This window comes from Leuciscus leuciscus (genome assembly GCF_965113295.1).
Source record: "Leuciscus leuciscus genome assembly, chromosome: 12".
Classification (NCBI taxonomy): Eukaryota; Metazoa; Chordata; class Actinopteri; order Cypriniformes; family Leuciscidae; genus Leuciscus; species Leuciscus leuciscus.
In genome coordinates this window covers 26486972-26505401 of record NC_138736.1, presented here as the reverse complement: position 1 = coordinate 26505401, position 18430 = coordinate 26486972, and the positions used below count along the sequence as shown (strand labels likewise).

Sequence of the window (18430 nt, the reverse complement as noted above, 5' to 3'; positions counted from 1 at the left end):
TATATATAGTTTATACTCTATTATACAGAAATGGACTACTGAACATATTTAGACAGTTTGTGATCCCGGTTTTGTTTTCAGACACTAATATAACTTTCAAAAAAAGTCCTTCAAAGGCATGCTGGTGGATGCAGTCTGCGAATTGGGACACAGCCTATAACTCTGCATGGCCTTATGGAACAAGCTGATGTGTGCGCAGAGGTATGCAAATACACAGGTTGACAGTCAGGTAAGACATTATCATTGCATTTGGATCGGCCACTTCTATTATTGATTGGTATCAGGATGTGAAGAGTTTCAACCAGAATAACAAAAACTAAGAAAAATAAAATAGCCTGCCTTTAAGAACAAGACAGGGCACAAAGCATTTTATATATATATACACACATACACGTATTTTTAGAGCAATTAAAATATTCTTGCATTAGCACTTTGAGGGCAAGGAAGGTGCATTAGAATTAACATTGAATGGTGTAGTAATGTGACCTAAACATGTTTTAAAATTCAAAATAAGTGCCTTATACATTTATGTAATCACACAAACACAATTGGAATAAAAGTCTTTTATTGATTAGCCATGTCATTATCCATGTTCCCAAAAAAAGAGCCACACAGGCTAACAATGACATTGCTTCAATAGAGAGTTACCTCCAGATAGCATAGAAAAGATTTCTGTCTCTGTGTATACCTCATAAACCCAATCTACATCCCCCACCCCCCCCACCCACGCTGCACCCACACCCTTTTTGGAACAATCGTGACATTGAAAACTGCTTCTCCTTGCTTAACATTAAGCATTTTGTAAGAATGCATATAATTTTTTTGAACTCCCAACAACCACCATTTTAATTGATCATATAAAAAGCTACACATTGTTACACTTTCAGTCAGATTACATAGAAACTGAGATTAGTGTTGTTTACTAGCATGTGATAAAGATCCAGAAACCAATGAGGCAAGTCCACTACAACTTAACACTATAGAAGACATTTTAAAAAAGAGAAAAGAAAAAAAGAAAATATTGAATACAGAATGTATGGCAGAAAAAAAAATGTGCCAGGTTTAAAACCAAGCTAGGGGTCAGTACCATGAAAAGGTAAAAAAAAAAAGAAAAAAAAAAGATAAAAGAGTTCCATCATAAAAGATCCTTTTCATGTGCACTCGTCAGTATCCACATCACAATCCCTCTTGTACTTGCACTTTTCCATCCTGGGCAAAAATAAAAAAGGGGTCATAGCAATTAAGGAGACCGACATCCAAAATTTCCTGTTAGACATCTCCCTTTCGTCTGTGACAAGTGTGTTGTGCGTCAGGCACTTTCTGAAACACTGGCCCACCCTCTTGCAAACCTTCCACGACTCTTCAATTCACAATGCAGATTCATTCAACATACATCTGTGGAAAAACAGAAGTACATTAACATTTATATTAAAATGTAAGCAGAATGCAATGAGTTTTTGAAAGTCATCTTACCTTCAATACTTTTAGACCATTAGAGGTCCGTGTCAAACCACGCCAGCTGATTGGAGTCTGTAGGGGGAAGGCCATCCATCAGGTCCTGAGCATGGCCCAAGTCGGGCAGTCCCTCTACTGGGTACTCTGCTCCAGGATGGTGGCCTCCCATCTCATGCTCCAGCATGCCATCCATACCGAGACCATCCTGACCATAGCCAGAGTGGAAAGAACGATAGCTGGGGTCTAAAAGGGATACGAGAAAACCATGAGTAGTGTAAATGTGTTCAGATCAAAATCATTTACATTAAAAAAAATTATAAATTTAACGATTACATCTGCAGATTGTTTTTATTAAATTAAAATATACGTTTAAATAAAGTGCCATGAAAAATGTCTTACCATCCGGTCTGTATCCAAGAGGCTCTCCCTGAGCACCAATATCAAGACCTAGGTCACCAGTCTAAGACAACATAGAAAAATAAAAGTCTATAAACATGGATTTATAGAGTGATTAAGACCATTTCTCCAGTGTGCAGATGAAAGTTCGTACCTCATTCCAGGACATGGGCTCCGTTCTGAAAAGAGAGCTAGTAAGTTCCACAGAAAGACGTTTCTTGTAGTCCTGAGGCTTATCCTCAGACATGCGGAACAGCACTGCTGCGGCATATGTGGCTATATAGAGAAAAGTACATGACAGAGTCTAGATTAAATGGAAAGCTTTTGTGTCTTAGACCCCTTCCACCCTTTAGCTGGTAGCACAATCCACAACAAAGAAAGAAATTGTAAAAGATGCACCACGGATATAAAATGCGTTTTTTATTTGCTGTAATGTACAGTATTTGACAGTCAATAGGGGGGCAGTCACTCACCCACTCCCTCATTTCTGGAGTGTAACAGCTCTGTGAGAGGAGCAGTGGCTCCTTCTGCTTCAATGGCCTCTGCCGCCTCCTTATCCTGAGCCAGCTCACACAACACTCCTGCTGCTACTCGCTGGATATTCTCAATGGGCGAATAAAGCAGCTACAGAGCAAGAGAAACAAAAATCACAGGGTTTACTAGATTAAAGATGGCAGCCATCTTGCATGTTGATTTTATAGGGAAGTAATTAGGTGGTGAATGTGTGCACATGAAGACAATGAGCAAGTCAAGTCATACTTGTACAAATAAGGGGATGGTGTTGAGCCCCCTGATGACGATTCTGTTGTGCACATCTCTGGCCAGGATGTGAAGTGCTCCAGTGCAGCCTTCCACAATCTCCTCCATACGAACTCCCTCCTGAATATTACAAATCAGACAATTAGTATAAAACATTTGTTTGTATTTCCCACTATTACACAAAAAAAATACAACAACTCACCACAAACTGTTGCTGTGTGCCACCCATTGAAGTGCGTCTCTGGGTGTCCTGGTGTGCCCTCACCAGCAGTTGGACCAATCGAGGAATTGCACCCTGCTCACGGAGTGGTGCATGATTGGCTGGGCATAGTGCCAGATTACGGATCAGACCGACCGTGGCCTACGAGGATGTGGAAAGACTTGTTAGAATGTGCAATCATTTCAGAAAATGCAGAAAAACTAGACACTTTCTAGCACACTCACCTTAATTAACGGCCAGTGTGAGGGTGGGTGCAGCAGTTTGACCACTACAGGTAGGCCATAGTGAAGACGCACAGCATTCTGGGCCATCTCAGCATCTTGGTGTCTGGAGGTAAGATGGCGTAGAGCGCATACGGCAGGCTCAGTGATGTCCTCTCTGTCACCAGCCCTGAGAACTGTGCGGACCAGGGCCTCAATTCCACCAACTTGGCAAACCATCATCTTATTCTTGTAGTTGTTACATGTGAGGTTGGATAGTATGCCGGCAGCACAGGTGACCACATTGATGTCATCAGAAGCAAGAAGCTGAACTAGAGTGCCAAGAAGTCCTTCCATCCCTTCCTACAACCCATGAGAAAATGGGAAATTTAAAAATAGGTGCCAGCAGTTCCATAAACTTGTCTAAACATTTAGTTAGCGCTTCAGTCCAAGCATGTACCTGCTTTGTGGCAGCATCTGACAAGTTTCTGAGGGTCCAGAGGCAGTTTTGAACCAGACGCTGACTGGGATCTGTCAAGTGAAGGCCGAGAGCCTGCATACCACCTGAACCACACAAGGAAGCAAAAGATGAGACACTGACATCACACGCATGAATGAACACTTTACTGGCACAAGCAGGCAAGTACGTACCAGCCTCGACAATGGCAGGTTTGTTGCTGGAGCAGACGGATAACACTTTGAGCACACGACTTGTGGTCCAGAGCAGTTTCTCATACGTGTATGTTCTCATGATGTTGACCAGAGCCTGAGGTCCTCCACTGGCCAGGATGATCAACTGTGGCGGTAAGAGTTTAGATAAGAGCATAAATAAATGTGTACTTTTATTCCCCATTTAGCAAGACCAATGCAGTACTTGCCTTGCTCTCCTGGTTGCCATATGCCAGGATCTGTAAGCAGTCTGTGGTGATGGCGAGGAATTTGACGTTAGTTTTGTTGAGTAGGGCCACCATCTTCTGAAGTCCTCCAGCTAGACGGACAGCCATTTTAGCACCTTCCTGATGGAGTAGGAGGTTGTGCAGGGTTGTGATGGCATAGAACAGCACACTGTCCACAGGGGACCTGGAAACACAATCATGTAATCAAAATCTCAAGACTTAGTGCCTTTGTTTAGGATCTTCAGAGTCTCAGAAGTTTCCATGGATCTCTACTCAAGGCTCTCTAAAACCTGGCGCCTTTGCTCTTACCCCAGCATTTTGACGAGTGCAGGGATTCCTCCTGACTTAAAGATGGCGAGAAGACCCTCTCTGTGGTGGGACAGGTTGTGCAAGGTGCCGGCAGTGCAACGGGCAGTCTCCACGTCATTGGTGTTCTGCATGGTCCTCACAATGGCCGACACCATCTGGGGGGAGCGCATAATGGCGTGGCGAGAGGCCTCTTTCTTGGAGAGCTGGTGCACCATCACTGCGGCTTTGTTCACCACCACCTGGACAGCAAGTGTGAGTGTTTAAGGGTTATCGAGATGGAGTGAATTTGAAACTACTGGAATTTGGCAACTTGTCATTTATCAGTGAGCTTCAATAGAACAACTGCAGACACTGATCAACCAGAAAAACCTGGATTGAAGTGACTAATTTGCTTGTCAAATGCAAAACTTTCAAGGGTCACCTCAAACTAGTGACTCGCTCTTCCAACCTCACTTCCACAAATAGGCAAACATTACCTTATGAAATTGACAACGACAACATCCAAAAGCAAAACTTCAGGTGATTCAGAAAGCATTGTCACTGCTTCAAATTTTCACTATATGGCTAAAAATAATCTTAATGAAGGCTCTTGCAAAGAGCTTCCATTTTTAGCTTCAGCTGCAAATAAACATTCCCAGGAGCAGAAATGTCCTGTCAAAAGAAATTGCAATTCTGACAGCTTAACACCTTAGGAAACAAACATTAAGTATTGGAACATTCCTAACCTGGTCCTCATCATTGAGAAGTTTGGTGAGCTCAGGAATGGCTCTGGTGGCCAGTTCAGCATCATCCTGGTAGTTAATGAGATTGACAACAGCATGTTTGAGCATTTGGGAAGGCTCAGCCAGCCGCTGCACGTTGGTAGGGTGGGCAGAGTTAAACTGGGTAGAAGCGATCTGCATGCCCTCATCAAGAGTCTCAGGAAACATGGCTGCACGGACACGCTGTGCACGGGTCATGGCATACTGCCCATCCAAGTCTAAGAGAGGAAGTTTGTGATTTAGCCAGACAGGAGGCAGGTAGGAAAATGGCAAGACTGAAAATATCCAGGCAGAAGGGCTTCCATATTTATTTTTAGACTAATACAGGAATCATAGGGTGTTGGAAGCAAATACAGCCACATACCCGTCACCTGCTCAGGTGTGAAGGGCTGGTTGAAGCCCTGCTCCCACTCATAGAGCACCTGGTTGTCCAGATCCTCCTCTTCAGGGTTGCCTTTGCCTGAGAGAGATGGCGCTGTGGTGGTGGCCCCAGAGTGAATACCTGAATCCAGGTAGGACTGCTGTTGCCAGTGACTCACAGCAACTTTACGATCCTGCTCCATGGCCATATCAAGCTCCATAAGGTCAGCTACAGGAGATCAATATAAAAACATAAATTTAATGTTCCACATAGATTTTTAGATGGGTTCTCCTCAGCAGTCCTCTGCTACACTATAGGACTGTCAAATTAAAATACAAATTTAGAATGTGTCAAATTTATAAATGTAAAAAAAAAAAAAAAAAAATGTAGGTGAGCATCATGCAAAACGATGTAAGAGTCGTTGTTGCATTTTAATGTTTTTGTTAGCCTAGACTAGATGTGGCGCTGCATTGTTCATTCAAAATATTGCAGAAATAGAGAAGCTCCATGCAGCAAAGATACTGGTTACGTCAAAACCACAACCAAGCCATTCACAGAGTGGTGCTTTTCCATTCTTTTCATGTAAGCATGCGCTAGACGGACATCTTTAACCGTTGCACTCGTTTCACACATGACAGCCGCATGTCTAGAAAGCCATGTAAAGTGAAAAAGTTAGACTTAAAAACATGTCGAGACAAAACTTTATGAAATTATATCCAACTTAAATGTTATAAAACAATTTTTTACAGGGAGTCTTTGTTTTGACTATTTTCCTTATGTTTTTCCTTGCTTTGCAGTGCATTCATATTTTGCTCATTGTGCCTGAAATTATGCCTTTTAAATTTGAATAATTGAAATATTAGTAATTTAAGCACAAATTCGAATTTAGACCATTTTGACAGCCCTACTACACTAAAGATTCAGGAGCACACAATAGCCTTACATCTCACTGAACTGGCAGTGGAGTATGTGAAATTGCATTTTTATGCTACTTGCCATACCTGCAAAGCAGAACTACAATTCATTTAGGTAGAAAAACTTGCAACATAACAGTAAATACATATTAACCTTTAAGTTAAATTTTTTATTTGTTATTTGCTGTATGTTATATTTGCATAGTTGTCCTATGACAGAAGTAAAAAAAATTAAGTTTAGAATTTTGCATTTGAATGCTATCATTAAATTTGATACAATTAGTACATTTAATAAAAAGGGGCATTTACTTTGTGTTTGATATATTGGCTCTCTGAGGGTTAGGCTAACTGAAATCATCAAGTAAATAAACCAGTTCTTTATCAGCTTATCTGTGTTTGTGTGTCTGCGTCAAGAAACAGTCATCGGGCAAGCATGCTGAAACTGACTGGTTACTTTGGAAAATTACTCACACTGGGTAGCCATCGTTGTGTCAATCCCTCAGCCTGAGCGACTTCCAAACCTGTAGACAAGAAAAAGAAAAGCCAATTAGGATAGGAATAAAACTACATAACAGGTCAAGCATTTAAAAGGTCAAGAAGATGCTCCATTTTACAAACTAGCAGTAACATTTGGCTATTCCCCTCAGACACCAGCTGCTTTTTTACAAGCGAGAAAGAGGCTTCAAACTACATTTCAGACCCTAAAGGTAGTGTAAATGGTTGGGAAACTCCCCTCATTTAGACTGTAGGGTGTCACGCGAGAAGTCGAGAGTAGGAGACGGGACGGTGAGTCATCTTGGCAATACCAGTAAAAACACGCTGAGAGGGTTAGTCAGCTTCATTCATCCAAAGCTGATGAGAACAATACAGCATAAAGCATCACAAATTATGTGATTATAAAGAGCCAGAGGACATGAAATAAACACTGTTGCTTATTAGGATCTTAACCTAATGAAATCAAATGTACCCTGCTAGGGTGGCAAATTTGAATATAGGTTGCAGACTATTATTCTAGGATAGTTAGACCCAACTAACAAGAAAAGCATTAAGTATGTTTTCTTTGACAATTTTATTGTTGAAATTTTTAGGTTATAAATAGTCAGCCATTCATTTATAGGCGACTCAAGCTGAAAATCTTCAACCTGGTTTAGATCACTACAGAAACAGATACTATAACTAGCAAGAGATTGTGTCCTTAATGTGGTTACGATGAAGTGATGACACCAATGTCATTAAATAAATGTGACCATCAACATGCAATAAATAACTTGACAAGTCACCTAAATCATAAAAAAAAATGGATGGTGGATGCTGAATATATGTTATAGTCTGTGTGACCATAAAGTCTTTTGCTGTTGTTTTAAAACATTAAAGTAACTTGCAATTATTGGATTACTAGGAATTACCATTTTTAACTATTTTAAGTTTCTTGTTTTACCAGTAGGCCTATATGATAAACAGCCTACAGTAAATCAGGAAACTAAGCGAGAACCATGAGTATGGGTTGACATTCTCTGATTTATTACTAAATATGATCAAAACTAAAAAGGTACATTTCACACAGAACTAAGACCAAGCCTATATTTAAAAAAAAAAGCTGACAAAACTAACACTAATCTCCAGTACACCCTTAATGGGTACTCACACAAGACATTATGTTTAAAAGTTAAAAGCAGCTGAATGGAGTGCAACAGAATGGAACAATGCAGGGAACTCAAGACAGGTTATTAAAGAAAAGTTGGACAATTTTTAACTGTAAACACTGTCCCTGTCCCAAATGGCACCCTAAACACTTGAGTTCTTCCTACGGGTCTGCACTTTTGTGACATAACGCAGCTTTGACTGTCGGGAAGAAATCTGCTGAGGAGCTCGCTTCAGTGCGGCTCTGCAAAAGTGTGCATCAAGGGCACATATTGACAGCAAAGGGGGTGTTCGCGAGCACCCTGAAACCTAAAATGACAAGTGGGACACCCTACGGTCTCCTGGACTTAGCGGACGCGACAGCCATTGTAGTCCACAAGACCAAACGTGCATATAAAGTGCCATTTGGGACAGGGAAACAGTCTAAAAATGCAACCTTATTTGCAAGATACTCAAGCGTGCAAATAACGGCAACATTATATAACGTAAAAACCTTTCAAAAATCATATGTATAAAATATCTTACTGACCACAAACTTTTAAATGGTAGTGTTTAAATCATATTTACAAACAGTAGGTTATGCATTTACTACAGTTGATGCAAGTGTTTGAAGTTAAGTCACAGTGCTGTAATGACCTCTGTAAACCTTAGTTTTGCGCAGAGCGTCAGGCTAGTGATGCCAGTTCATGGGGAAGGACATTTTTAGCATGAAAAGATGCCGCAACGAAAGGAAAGCAGTCAAGCATTCAGAATGTGAAAAGTTTCCTCACACTGGCCTCAAACCAGAGAGTTCAAGTTATATTTCCATAGGAAACTGCTCACGTCTGTTCAGGGCCAGTCTTCCTTCCTGCACGAGTCAACGCGCCAAACAGCAATTAAACCAATGAAATGAGTCTAACATCCCTCCTCAGCTCAAAGAAAAGAAACGAATAAAATAGGTCTAAAACATCCTTAAGTATAAATCAGCGTCAGATTAAACTTCTGTATAAACAGGTTAGTGAATAGCCTTAATAGTTAATAGCAGACATTTTCACATAGCATCAAGGAAGCGGACAAGCATTGGAAACTGACACGTTGACAATCTGGCTTCCTGCTGCAGTGAAGAACATCAGCTCTCACATCTTGCAGGCTTTAAAATATCTGATATGCGTCATGATATCAGGGTTAAATGCAAAAGTAGGCTACAACATGGCAAGAAACCGACAGCTTCATTTCCAACTAAACTAGACATTCAGCAACAATCAATGTGGTTAATCCAACCGCAAGCAAGCGTCATCTAAGCACTGATTTGGTGCCATGGAAAGGAAGAGCATCATGTGGCAGGGGAGATCAGTGAAAGACTGCATGCAATATGAACAGTGCATTTAACTCCATATTAAACATTCCAAAAATCACTAAATTTAGGGGTCAATGACTAACTAAAATAAATATATGCATTATTATGCACTTAAATGTGAAAATTATCATAAATGTACTAACTACCATAAGTATATTAAATAGGGATGCACCGATACAATTTATTCAGTACTGATCTGAACCTGATACCAAAAATGATGGGCAGTCCATGAGCAGAATGATGCGCTAAGGAACAGAGTCAAAGTGCACAGCTCTTCGCATTAAAGTTCAAAGAACACAGGGAAGAGATATTGATGCGTAGCGTTTTCTATTTATGCAACAGTTTGAGTCTTTTATTATAAGTTTTAAAATTTCAATTACATCTGTTTCAGTTTTTGCACGTAGAACAATTCATAGTCCAGGGTTGTGATCTAAGGCCTGGAACACACTAGGGCCGCAACGACGCGTCGACGTCATCGATTACGTCGACTATGAAAATACGTCGACACGCATGAAATGCGTCGACGCGTCACATGAATTATTTACGTTTAAATATCGAGTAATGGCGGCTTCTGCTCCCTCTCATGGTGAAAATGACAGAACACGATCATCCGAAATATGGGAATACTTTAAACTACGGCCGAACAGAAAGGTGCTTTGTTCACTATGCAAACTATGCCCCATTCGGCGACGATAAAATGGACTTTAATTTATAACTTAAACTTAAATCTGTTAACGAAGCTTTCAGTGCATTTGACAGTTTTTAAAAGTTGTGTATGCACATGTAGACTAGAGACCTGCACTCCCGCGGGACCCACGATCTGATGGCCGAGTGCGGCGCGGGAATATAGATCTGATGGCCGATTGCGGACGGTAATGCACTCGTGTGTGTGCTGGTTGCGGGAGAATAAAACGATTTGCAGGACTCCCGCAAAATAGAATTATCTATAAATTGAACATCTAAAAACGAATAAATTGTCATTCATCTGTTGCACAAAAGCAGCAAGAACATCTAAAACAAAATAGAAACGATTTACAGGCCAGAGTCTCTATCCATTTATAACATGTTTGCAGCGTTGAACAATGTAGCCAATCACAGACATATGTGTTGATTTCTTGAACGGCAATCAGATGCATTTAAGATAGAATCCCCTCACCGCTCAAAATGGACTTTTTGTTCAGTGCTGAATTCTGCATACTGGCAAATCCTTTGATTATAGCAAACAAAGTGTAGATATTATGAAAGATTCATTGTGCAGCCAGTTTCATTTATAATAACCAAGATTTGTGAGATCACGATGAACTGAGATGTCAGCTTTTTAGGAATTATTAAGGGAGAAATCCGTCCCGCGCAGATGTCTAATGTAGACTTTAAAAACAAACGACTAACATTATATTTAACAGTAGCCTAGGCTGCAATCTAGTGTATGTGAACCTTTTTGCAGATAAACACAAGTGCATTTTCGGACAAGTTAGAGTAAATCATACTCCCACTACGGTAATTAATAACAGACTATAGTAAACACATTTCCTAAATAGGCCTGTGTATCTTACATTTTATGAAATAGTACCATTAGTTAAAAATAAAGTTAAAAATGCTTCCTGTTCGCATAGGCCTATTTCATAATAAAATGACAATTACCCTTTCTGAAATACAATTTGTGTCATCATTTATAGATTTCATGTTAAAATAATATACAGATGCACTACCCTCTTCAAAATACAGCTGATATATTGTTGTACTTATTTATTGGAAAGTTTGCCAATGCATAAATCAGCTAATCCCAAAAATAAGCATTAGATTAATCGGAAAAATAATCGCTAGATTAGTCGACTAATCGAAGAAATAATCGGTAGATTAATCGACAACAAAAATAATCGTTAGATGCAGCCCTAGAACACACCAATCCGACGGTCGGCCATCGGGCAGTTTGTGTGTTGGCCGACTAAGTTTTCGCAGTGTGTTCCGCACTGATTCGACATGTTGAATCGGCGTCGGGCCGTCGGTGAGAGAGAACTCTGATTGGCTGTTCAGCTTAGTGAACGAGTCAGTGCATGAGAATAGCAAAACAGCGAGCAAAGTAGTACAGATAGAAGGCTGTTCTAATGTTACATCAATGTTAGACAGTTGTCCCATTTACACGCAGGCGCAGAACACGCATTCTAGCTGACAGTCGCCTGTAGTCCTCTGTGCGTTCAAGAGCAGCTTTTTTCCCCCAACGCAGGCGACAACAGAGACAGACAACAGAGACAGACAACTTTCGTCAGTGCCGGCTTGGTGTGTTCCAGGCTTAACAGACAGCCCGACACAAGGAACATGATTTAGAAACGGCAATAAACTCCAGAAAGATAAAAAAAAACAAAGACCTTTATTTACAAATCAAGTGTATAATGATGGGAATATTGAATGATCTTGGAGAACGTCTTACTGTGCTGACTTTTGTAACCGAACGCGAGGCACCATTTAAATGAAGAACGACAGACAGCCGCAGCGGAGAGAAGAACTTAGGACTGCACGATTTGGGGAAAGTCTAATTGTGATTTTTCTGGTTAAATGCGCCTTTATAAAATATGACTAATAATAATAATAATAATAATAATAAATTATTGCTAAATAAAAGCATTAAACAATAATTACCATTGAAATAACACTTTCATACAAGTATTGTCTTGTATTTATTCTTAAATGACAGAAATTATTTTACTAAAAACCTGCATGGTTACCCGTTTACATGCAGGCAGACTATGACTAAATCATTAGAATGGTCTAAGGATTTATTTTTAAATCTGTGACAGTTTCTCAGGAGGAATGCAAAATAAAAAAGTTAATATATGCTGTTTTTGAAATTCAGTATCTAACATTATTGAATCATTAAAAAGTTGAATATTAATATAATTAAAAATAAGCTAATTTAAAATTCTAATTTTGGTGCATCCCTGTGCAAATGTGTGTATAACTTTCTGATCTGAGAAACCTTGGCAACCTTCACATCAAATTCACTGAAATATTGAATGAACGCACAAAGAACAAAGAACAGTCTACCACTATTAGGGATGTGCATGAGTATTTGGACGTGACCTCGACGATTGATCATGAAAACGATGATCGCAGGGTAAAAATTTATTTTGTTTTTCTGCTTGGTTATTGCAGCATTTTGGGCAGTACCTGAGGTCTGATTGGTTAGCGTTAGGACAGCTTTCTGTCCAGACCGGCAAAATAAAGTAAACCATGGATTTGAAAGCGCACAGTGACGCCTGGAATCATAAAAATAGTTAAATGCAAGATGTACAGTGCCAATCTGTCATATACATAACATTATAATGAGAACACTATTGTAATGGAATGTTGCAAGTTCTTTGTGCTTTAGTTGCCAGTGTTTCAGCGTTGTTGTTACAGGAAGTAACAGGAATTTGTAGTTACACATGCGCATTCATGTACATTTGTGCAGATGTAAGGTGTAATATTACCGCTATCAAAGCATTTCAGTTTACCGTTGTTTATTCATTCATTCTTCAGCATCAGCTCAAACAGCAAATGCCCAACATTGACTATTGAAGAAGAGTCATTCTTCTCGGATGTTTCTTTCAAAACATTAATATTAATAATCCATAACACTGTGATGCCATTTTTAAACAGTATTAATTAAAACAGTTTATCATGGCTTCGAAAATGTGCAGGGATGTCTAGAATCACTTTATAAAGTAGATGAAAATACAGCTGAGTGCAAGATGTGCAGCACCAATCTGCCATTTTGGCTACATACCATTATAATGACAACTCCATAGAATGTGAATTTCAGCACGCTGTTACAGGAAGAGTAACACTTTCTGGCTAGCACTTAACTTGGGCCAAGTTCACTTGCATGCTTTGCGCCCTTTTGTGAAGACGGTGGTAAAGTAATGTTTAGCCTATGTTGTGTGTATGGAAATCTGATTAACATCATGTAGAATGTATCTTATAGAACGGGTCTCAGTTTACTGGTGTTCATTCACTCTTTAACTTCACCTGATGCAGCTATTCCTTTTAGAGAGGTTTCTTTTTCAAAAACATTGATGCATTTTTGATAATCTAGCAGCAGTGTTATTTTTCTAGTCATTTTCATATTTTGATAGACATTTTTATTTGTCAACATTAAGTTTCGTAACGGTTTTACTTAAAATATCAACATTATCGGACACACCCCATCCTGCCCCCAAGTAGGCCTACTTGTTTGAGACCTATCAGTACATGAAATCAAATTAACAAAAATGCCCATCCCTAACCTAGGGTTGTTAACAGTATGAGATTTTCATGGTATGATAGTCTCAGAAAATATCACGGTTTCTCAGTATTAAACAATCAATTATCAGTTAAAATGACCGTTAAATGAAAGAAAACCTGTTTTTTGTTGAACAAATGCTTTTACAGTCTTGAAACCATTTGTTGGTGATATATCTGCATACCAATAGCCTATACCGTTATGTATAATGTAGAAATCTGACATTTGAGGACGTTGCAGGTATCCCAATTGAACAGTCAAAAGAACTGAACTTCTACAGCTGTTCCATGGTCATGGGCGAAGAGAGACTGAATGAGAACACTGCTCAAGTCACATGCACTCCAGATCTCTTCAGCTAAATTGCAAACCTGTGCAACTAGGTTAAGTGCTGGTTCTCAGCTGGGTGAGTATCCAGGCTGTCTGAGAACATAAGGCTGAGTGAGAACAGCTCTTAATGATGGGGAAGCTGTAGAATCACAATGTTATCCTTCACCCAGCCACAAAAGAAAAAAAAGAAAACAACATGGTACATACACCAATCTATAGCACTAGTGTAGCAGAATTTGAATGACCTCAAATATAACATCAACACAAGAGCTGCTTTCACATACAGGCATTAATGGGAAACCTTATGACAACATCCTGGAGTCAGCACTGGACATTCCCCTCCTGTCTGTGTATGTCTGCATGACACAAGATACAGCATTTCAAATACAGGCATGCACTGAAAGACCCTGCTAGCGGGAAAAACAGTGCTGTGAAGCCGTGCCAATGTTAATAAATTAGGCTTTTTAAGGGTGCGTGTGAAGGGAGATGGTTTGATTCAAGAGCAAATAGAGGTAGCTGTAATAGTTTATGCAAAATGCATCATCATCCACAGTGGTGAGACAGACCTGGAATTAATTTACCAGACAATAAACACAGAAAGAAGTCAGACGCAAACTCACAGGGTTTTCCTTGCGGCACCAGTCAGCATTCCACACAGACGCACGGGAGGCGGACGTGCAGACGAATCACTGTGTTATTATGGGACGGATTTGGAAACCAAACCTTCAAAGTAACGGAAGACTGCCTGATTAGCACTTTTAATGGGCTTGTTTAAAGTTTATTCACTGTATCCGGTTAACACAAGCAGAGATGTTGCTGCTGCACAGGGCCAGTGAAAACAAAGCACGTTTAGGTTAGCTAGTCAAAAAGCTATACAATGAATAAATTGGTCTTTCAAAGTTGCTCCAAACACTTAGGCTATGTAGCCTATTGTTTGACAGAAAATAGGTGATTTTAGGCAAAACTGACAGCCTCAAAGACTATAACTATAAAGTTAATTCATTTCTAATTGTGAGAATAGGCAAATCCATACTACAGCTGCACGATTTGTTTGGGGGATGGGTGGGGGGCCGGGTTTCCACACCCTGGTTAACTTCAAAATCAATTCAAATTCAGTTGGAAATCGCAATTAAGTATTTTTCCATTTTTTTTCTTACCCAAAATAGGATGAAGCAAGCATTAACTGAGCACCAAACACAAGTCTGTTTGATTCATACTAGGGCTGGGACGATACACATATCTCCCGATTCGATACTATCACGATACTTGGGTGCCGATACGATATGTATTGCGATTTTTAAGAATTGCTATTCTAAAAGTATTGCGATTCGATATTGCATTTTTTTTTACACTAAACCATGGGAAAAAGTTAAATATAATTATACAGACTGCACATGTATAAGCTGAGTCATATTTACAAAAAACAAATCACCACATCTTTCTGAATTTTATTTCAGAAGCATCATACAATACTACATTCTCTTTAATAAATGATTCAATAACAAATAAATTTAACAGTCACTTATCGTCACTTAGTGGCCAAACAATGTAATCGATAAACACGTTATTTTAAGCACCAAGTTTGGTGCAAGGGCTTTTCAGTGCTTTCAGTCTCACTTCTCTTCCATTCATCCACTTGGGATATTACATCACTCAACACTCATAGATGACATTTCATCCTCTGTTGGAATGAAAGCGGCTAACTTCTGTCAACCTCATCTACAAGCAAAGACAAAAATAAAGCAAATGAATTTGAATTAATATCGATTCTGGAATAAAAAAAATCGATTTTAGAATAAAATAAAAAAATCGATTTTTTTCTACCAGCCCAAATTCACAATGGAAGCCCAGAGGTCACCCTCACACGCAGCCTTTGGGATTTTATGATCGCACTATGCCAAATCGCGATATTGGTTTAATTTCAATTAATCGAGCCCCCCCCCCCCCCCCCAAAAAACACATCCATCCATCATAAGTAATACAGCTCAATCTCAGGTACTACTCACTCCCATTATTTTATTTAGCCTTTATTTAACCAGGAAGATCCCATTGAGATATCACAATCTCTTCTTCCAGGGAGACCTGGTCAAGACGGCAGCACAGAGTTTATAAAGCTTGGAAGAGCCAAGATATTTAATATAGGCTAACTCCGATTGTGTTTGGCTGTCTGAAAGAAGAAAGTCATGCCTACTACGATAGCTTGAGGGAGAGTAATTTATGGGTCATTGTTTTGGATGAACTAACCCTTTAAATCAGGCAAACAACATAGCAGTGCACGCTTATAAACCGAAACTTTTGCCACCATTCAGCTTCACTGAATCTTTTCAATAAAATGAAACCGATCATCCTACTTTTGTCAACATCATACACATTTGGAACATGAAGGTGAGAAGTGACAATTTAGATTTTTGGTTAAACTATCTTAAATTATGTTTTGTTGAGGAAAGTGATTATAATTTACAAAAGTAAACATGAGTCAAAACTATTAGAACTATATTTTTGCAACATTAAAGACTACATCCACAGTCAATTATTTTCAAAGACCATTTCCACAGGTTCTTCCATAAAACCACCATTGTCTGCGTGTTATGGGAAACAGAGGTTGTTTTTAAACAGACTACTGCGGGTATTTCCCGCACAGGTACGAAACCCGAGATTCGTTCTCCGCTAGACAAAGCGACCACACGCGCAATCGTGGAAAAGTTTCGACCTCTTCAGTTTCCACAGCGCACGATAGACTTTAGCCCCGCCCACACTTCCTCCAGCGGAGACGCGCACGGTGGCTGATCTAAGGTCAGTTCTGCTGTGCCTCTCAAGGTGGGTACGTCTAACTAAAGTGTGTGAAACAGCTGTTCCGGGCTCTGGGAGCCGAGAAACCCGAGCCCCTCCTAAAAGCACGCAGGAATTCGGCCATCGGTGCCTTTGTTTCGAGAAAGAGCAATGAACCCTGAAATGTTTTGACTCAGTTTCCCATTCGCAAACTTGCCTATCGGATGACACCGAAATGTGACCAACTATAACATCACAACACCTTGAAGACAAAACCACGATAGTTCTTGTAGCCAAAACTCCCTTTCCCCCCCTACAAGTCCATCGTGGATATCCACGTACACATACGTAACTTACGTGTTGCTGGATGGGTTGTCAAGACAGCAATTTTAATTAACATAACTAACGTTAAATTCAACCCAACAATCCACTTTTGAATAAAATGCCCAGCAATCTCAGTTTTAGAGAGATTCAGAAGTTTTACACTGCACTTCTTCAAACTGAATACACGTAAATTGAGGTGTGCGATAGAGCAAAAAAAGAAGAATTTTTTAAAATAAAATAAATAAAAACACGGGACGGGGATCTTCATTCTCACCTGATAAAACAAGCGCATTTCTAACTGACATAATTTTACCCGACTGACTTACCTTAATCTTACAAACTACAACATAACGGATCGGCTCAGTTTATACTAATTTGAAAATATTCGCAAAAGACAAAACAAGTTAGTTAAGTTAACGTTAAGTTAAAAACTCCCCGGTATGCCTGACGACATGGATTAAACCGTTGAAGGAGAGGAAACTAAAATCATGATGTGGTTAAGAAAAAAATGGGTAGAATATGTGCATAGAAAAACAACATGTGGAGTCCCTGGTGAAATCATACGCGTATTTATTATTAATTCTAGTTTATCGATTGAGATCTGCTGGTTTGCTGTTAGCTCGCTGCTCGAGCCATATAACTGAATGAAGCTAACGTTAGCCAGTGTTTGCGAAGCTACCGTAAACAAACACAAGAGTAAATGTGCGTCGAGTATAAACCTGCAAATTCCTGCCAAAACTAGTGTAAAACAAAAAGGAAAAATCTAAACCAAGCGTTTTTATATGCCCAGGTCGCGGAAGGTAAATCCAACCCCAAGTCTCGCATGGAAAAACCTGGGAAGATCCTCTCCTCCAATCAAACTACTTGGAGTTTAACGTTAATCAATCCTCATTTAAAAAGCTTACCTGAAATTAAAACGACGAACCCCTTTTTTTGGCCGGCGAAGGATGACCAACGCGTTGTTATTCAAATAGGAAATGAAACAGCCAAGCCAGCCGGTGAAATTCCCGGACGGGTAGCTGTTCTCCTGCGTTAGAGGTGCTGCAAACCTTCCGCGCTGATGTAAATCTAGACCTTAAAATGGCGTCGCTAAGACGCAGCTCTTATACAAGGAATGCAGTTCATGTATCCTACCGCACGTGACAAACTAGGGCGCAGCAGCGGCTCGTCCAGTATGAAACTAAGCATTAGTATTGTATGTATACGTTGACAGGTGATAATCAATAAATACTGTATCATATTCAGAGTACCTTATCTGAGGTCTGGATGTTTTTAAGTCGACACCAGGAATGTGGTATGCGCGGAGTAATATAGCAGCTACAGGAAGGGCGAGGTGCGTCCATTAGGTTGGAATGTGGGTGTTTTGAATGGGATGTCGGGAGCAGCTATACAAAGGTAACATTTGTATTAGGGATACAGGAAACACTGCTGCTGCAGGATGGTTAACTTAAGTTACATCGTTTTTTTTCTTTTCTTTTTTTTGTATTATTACTAAATAGTTTGT

General features: G+C 39.7%; 1 protein-coding gene across 1 annotated transcript; it reads right to left on the bottom strand.

The window, feature by feature from the left end:
- Positions 1-548: 548 nt before the first annotated feature.
- On the bottom strand, positions 549-18009 carry ctnnb2 (catenin, beta 2). The gene is made up of 16 exons (XM_082186721.1): positions 17832-18009; positions 6743-6792; positions 5361-5585; positions 4961-5214; positions 4236-4474; positions 3909-4110; positions 3682-3826; positions 3491-3594; positions 3055-3393; positions 2813-2971; positions 2611-2730; positions 2325-2475; positions 2006-2127; positions 1855-1915; positions 1474-1698; positions 549-1395 (listed from the first exon to the last, which is right to left on the bottom strand). The coding sequence occupies exons 2-15, from the start codon at positions 6753-6755 to the stop codon at positions 1493-1495; spliced, it is 2340 nt and encodes a 779-aa protein (XP_082042847.1). The 5' UTR covers positions 6756-6792; positions 17832-18009; the 3' UTR covers positions 549-1395; positions 1474-1492.
- Positions 18010-18430: the final 421 nt, after the last annotated feature.

Coding starts and splice junctions, on each gene's coding strand:
- ctnnb2 (XM_082186721.1), bottom strand. Junction 2,731..2,812: donor GCACACAGCAACAGTTTGTG/GTGAGTTGTTGT, acceptor TGTAATATTCAG/GAGGGAGTTCGTATGGAGGA. Junction 1,699..1,854: donor TCTTGGATACAGACCGGATG/GTAAGACATTTT, acceptor TATCCCTTTTAG/ACCCCAGCTATCGTTCTTTC.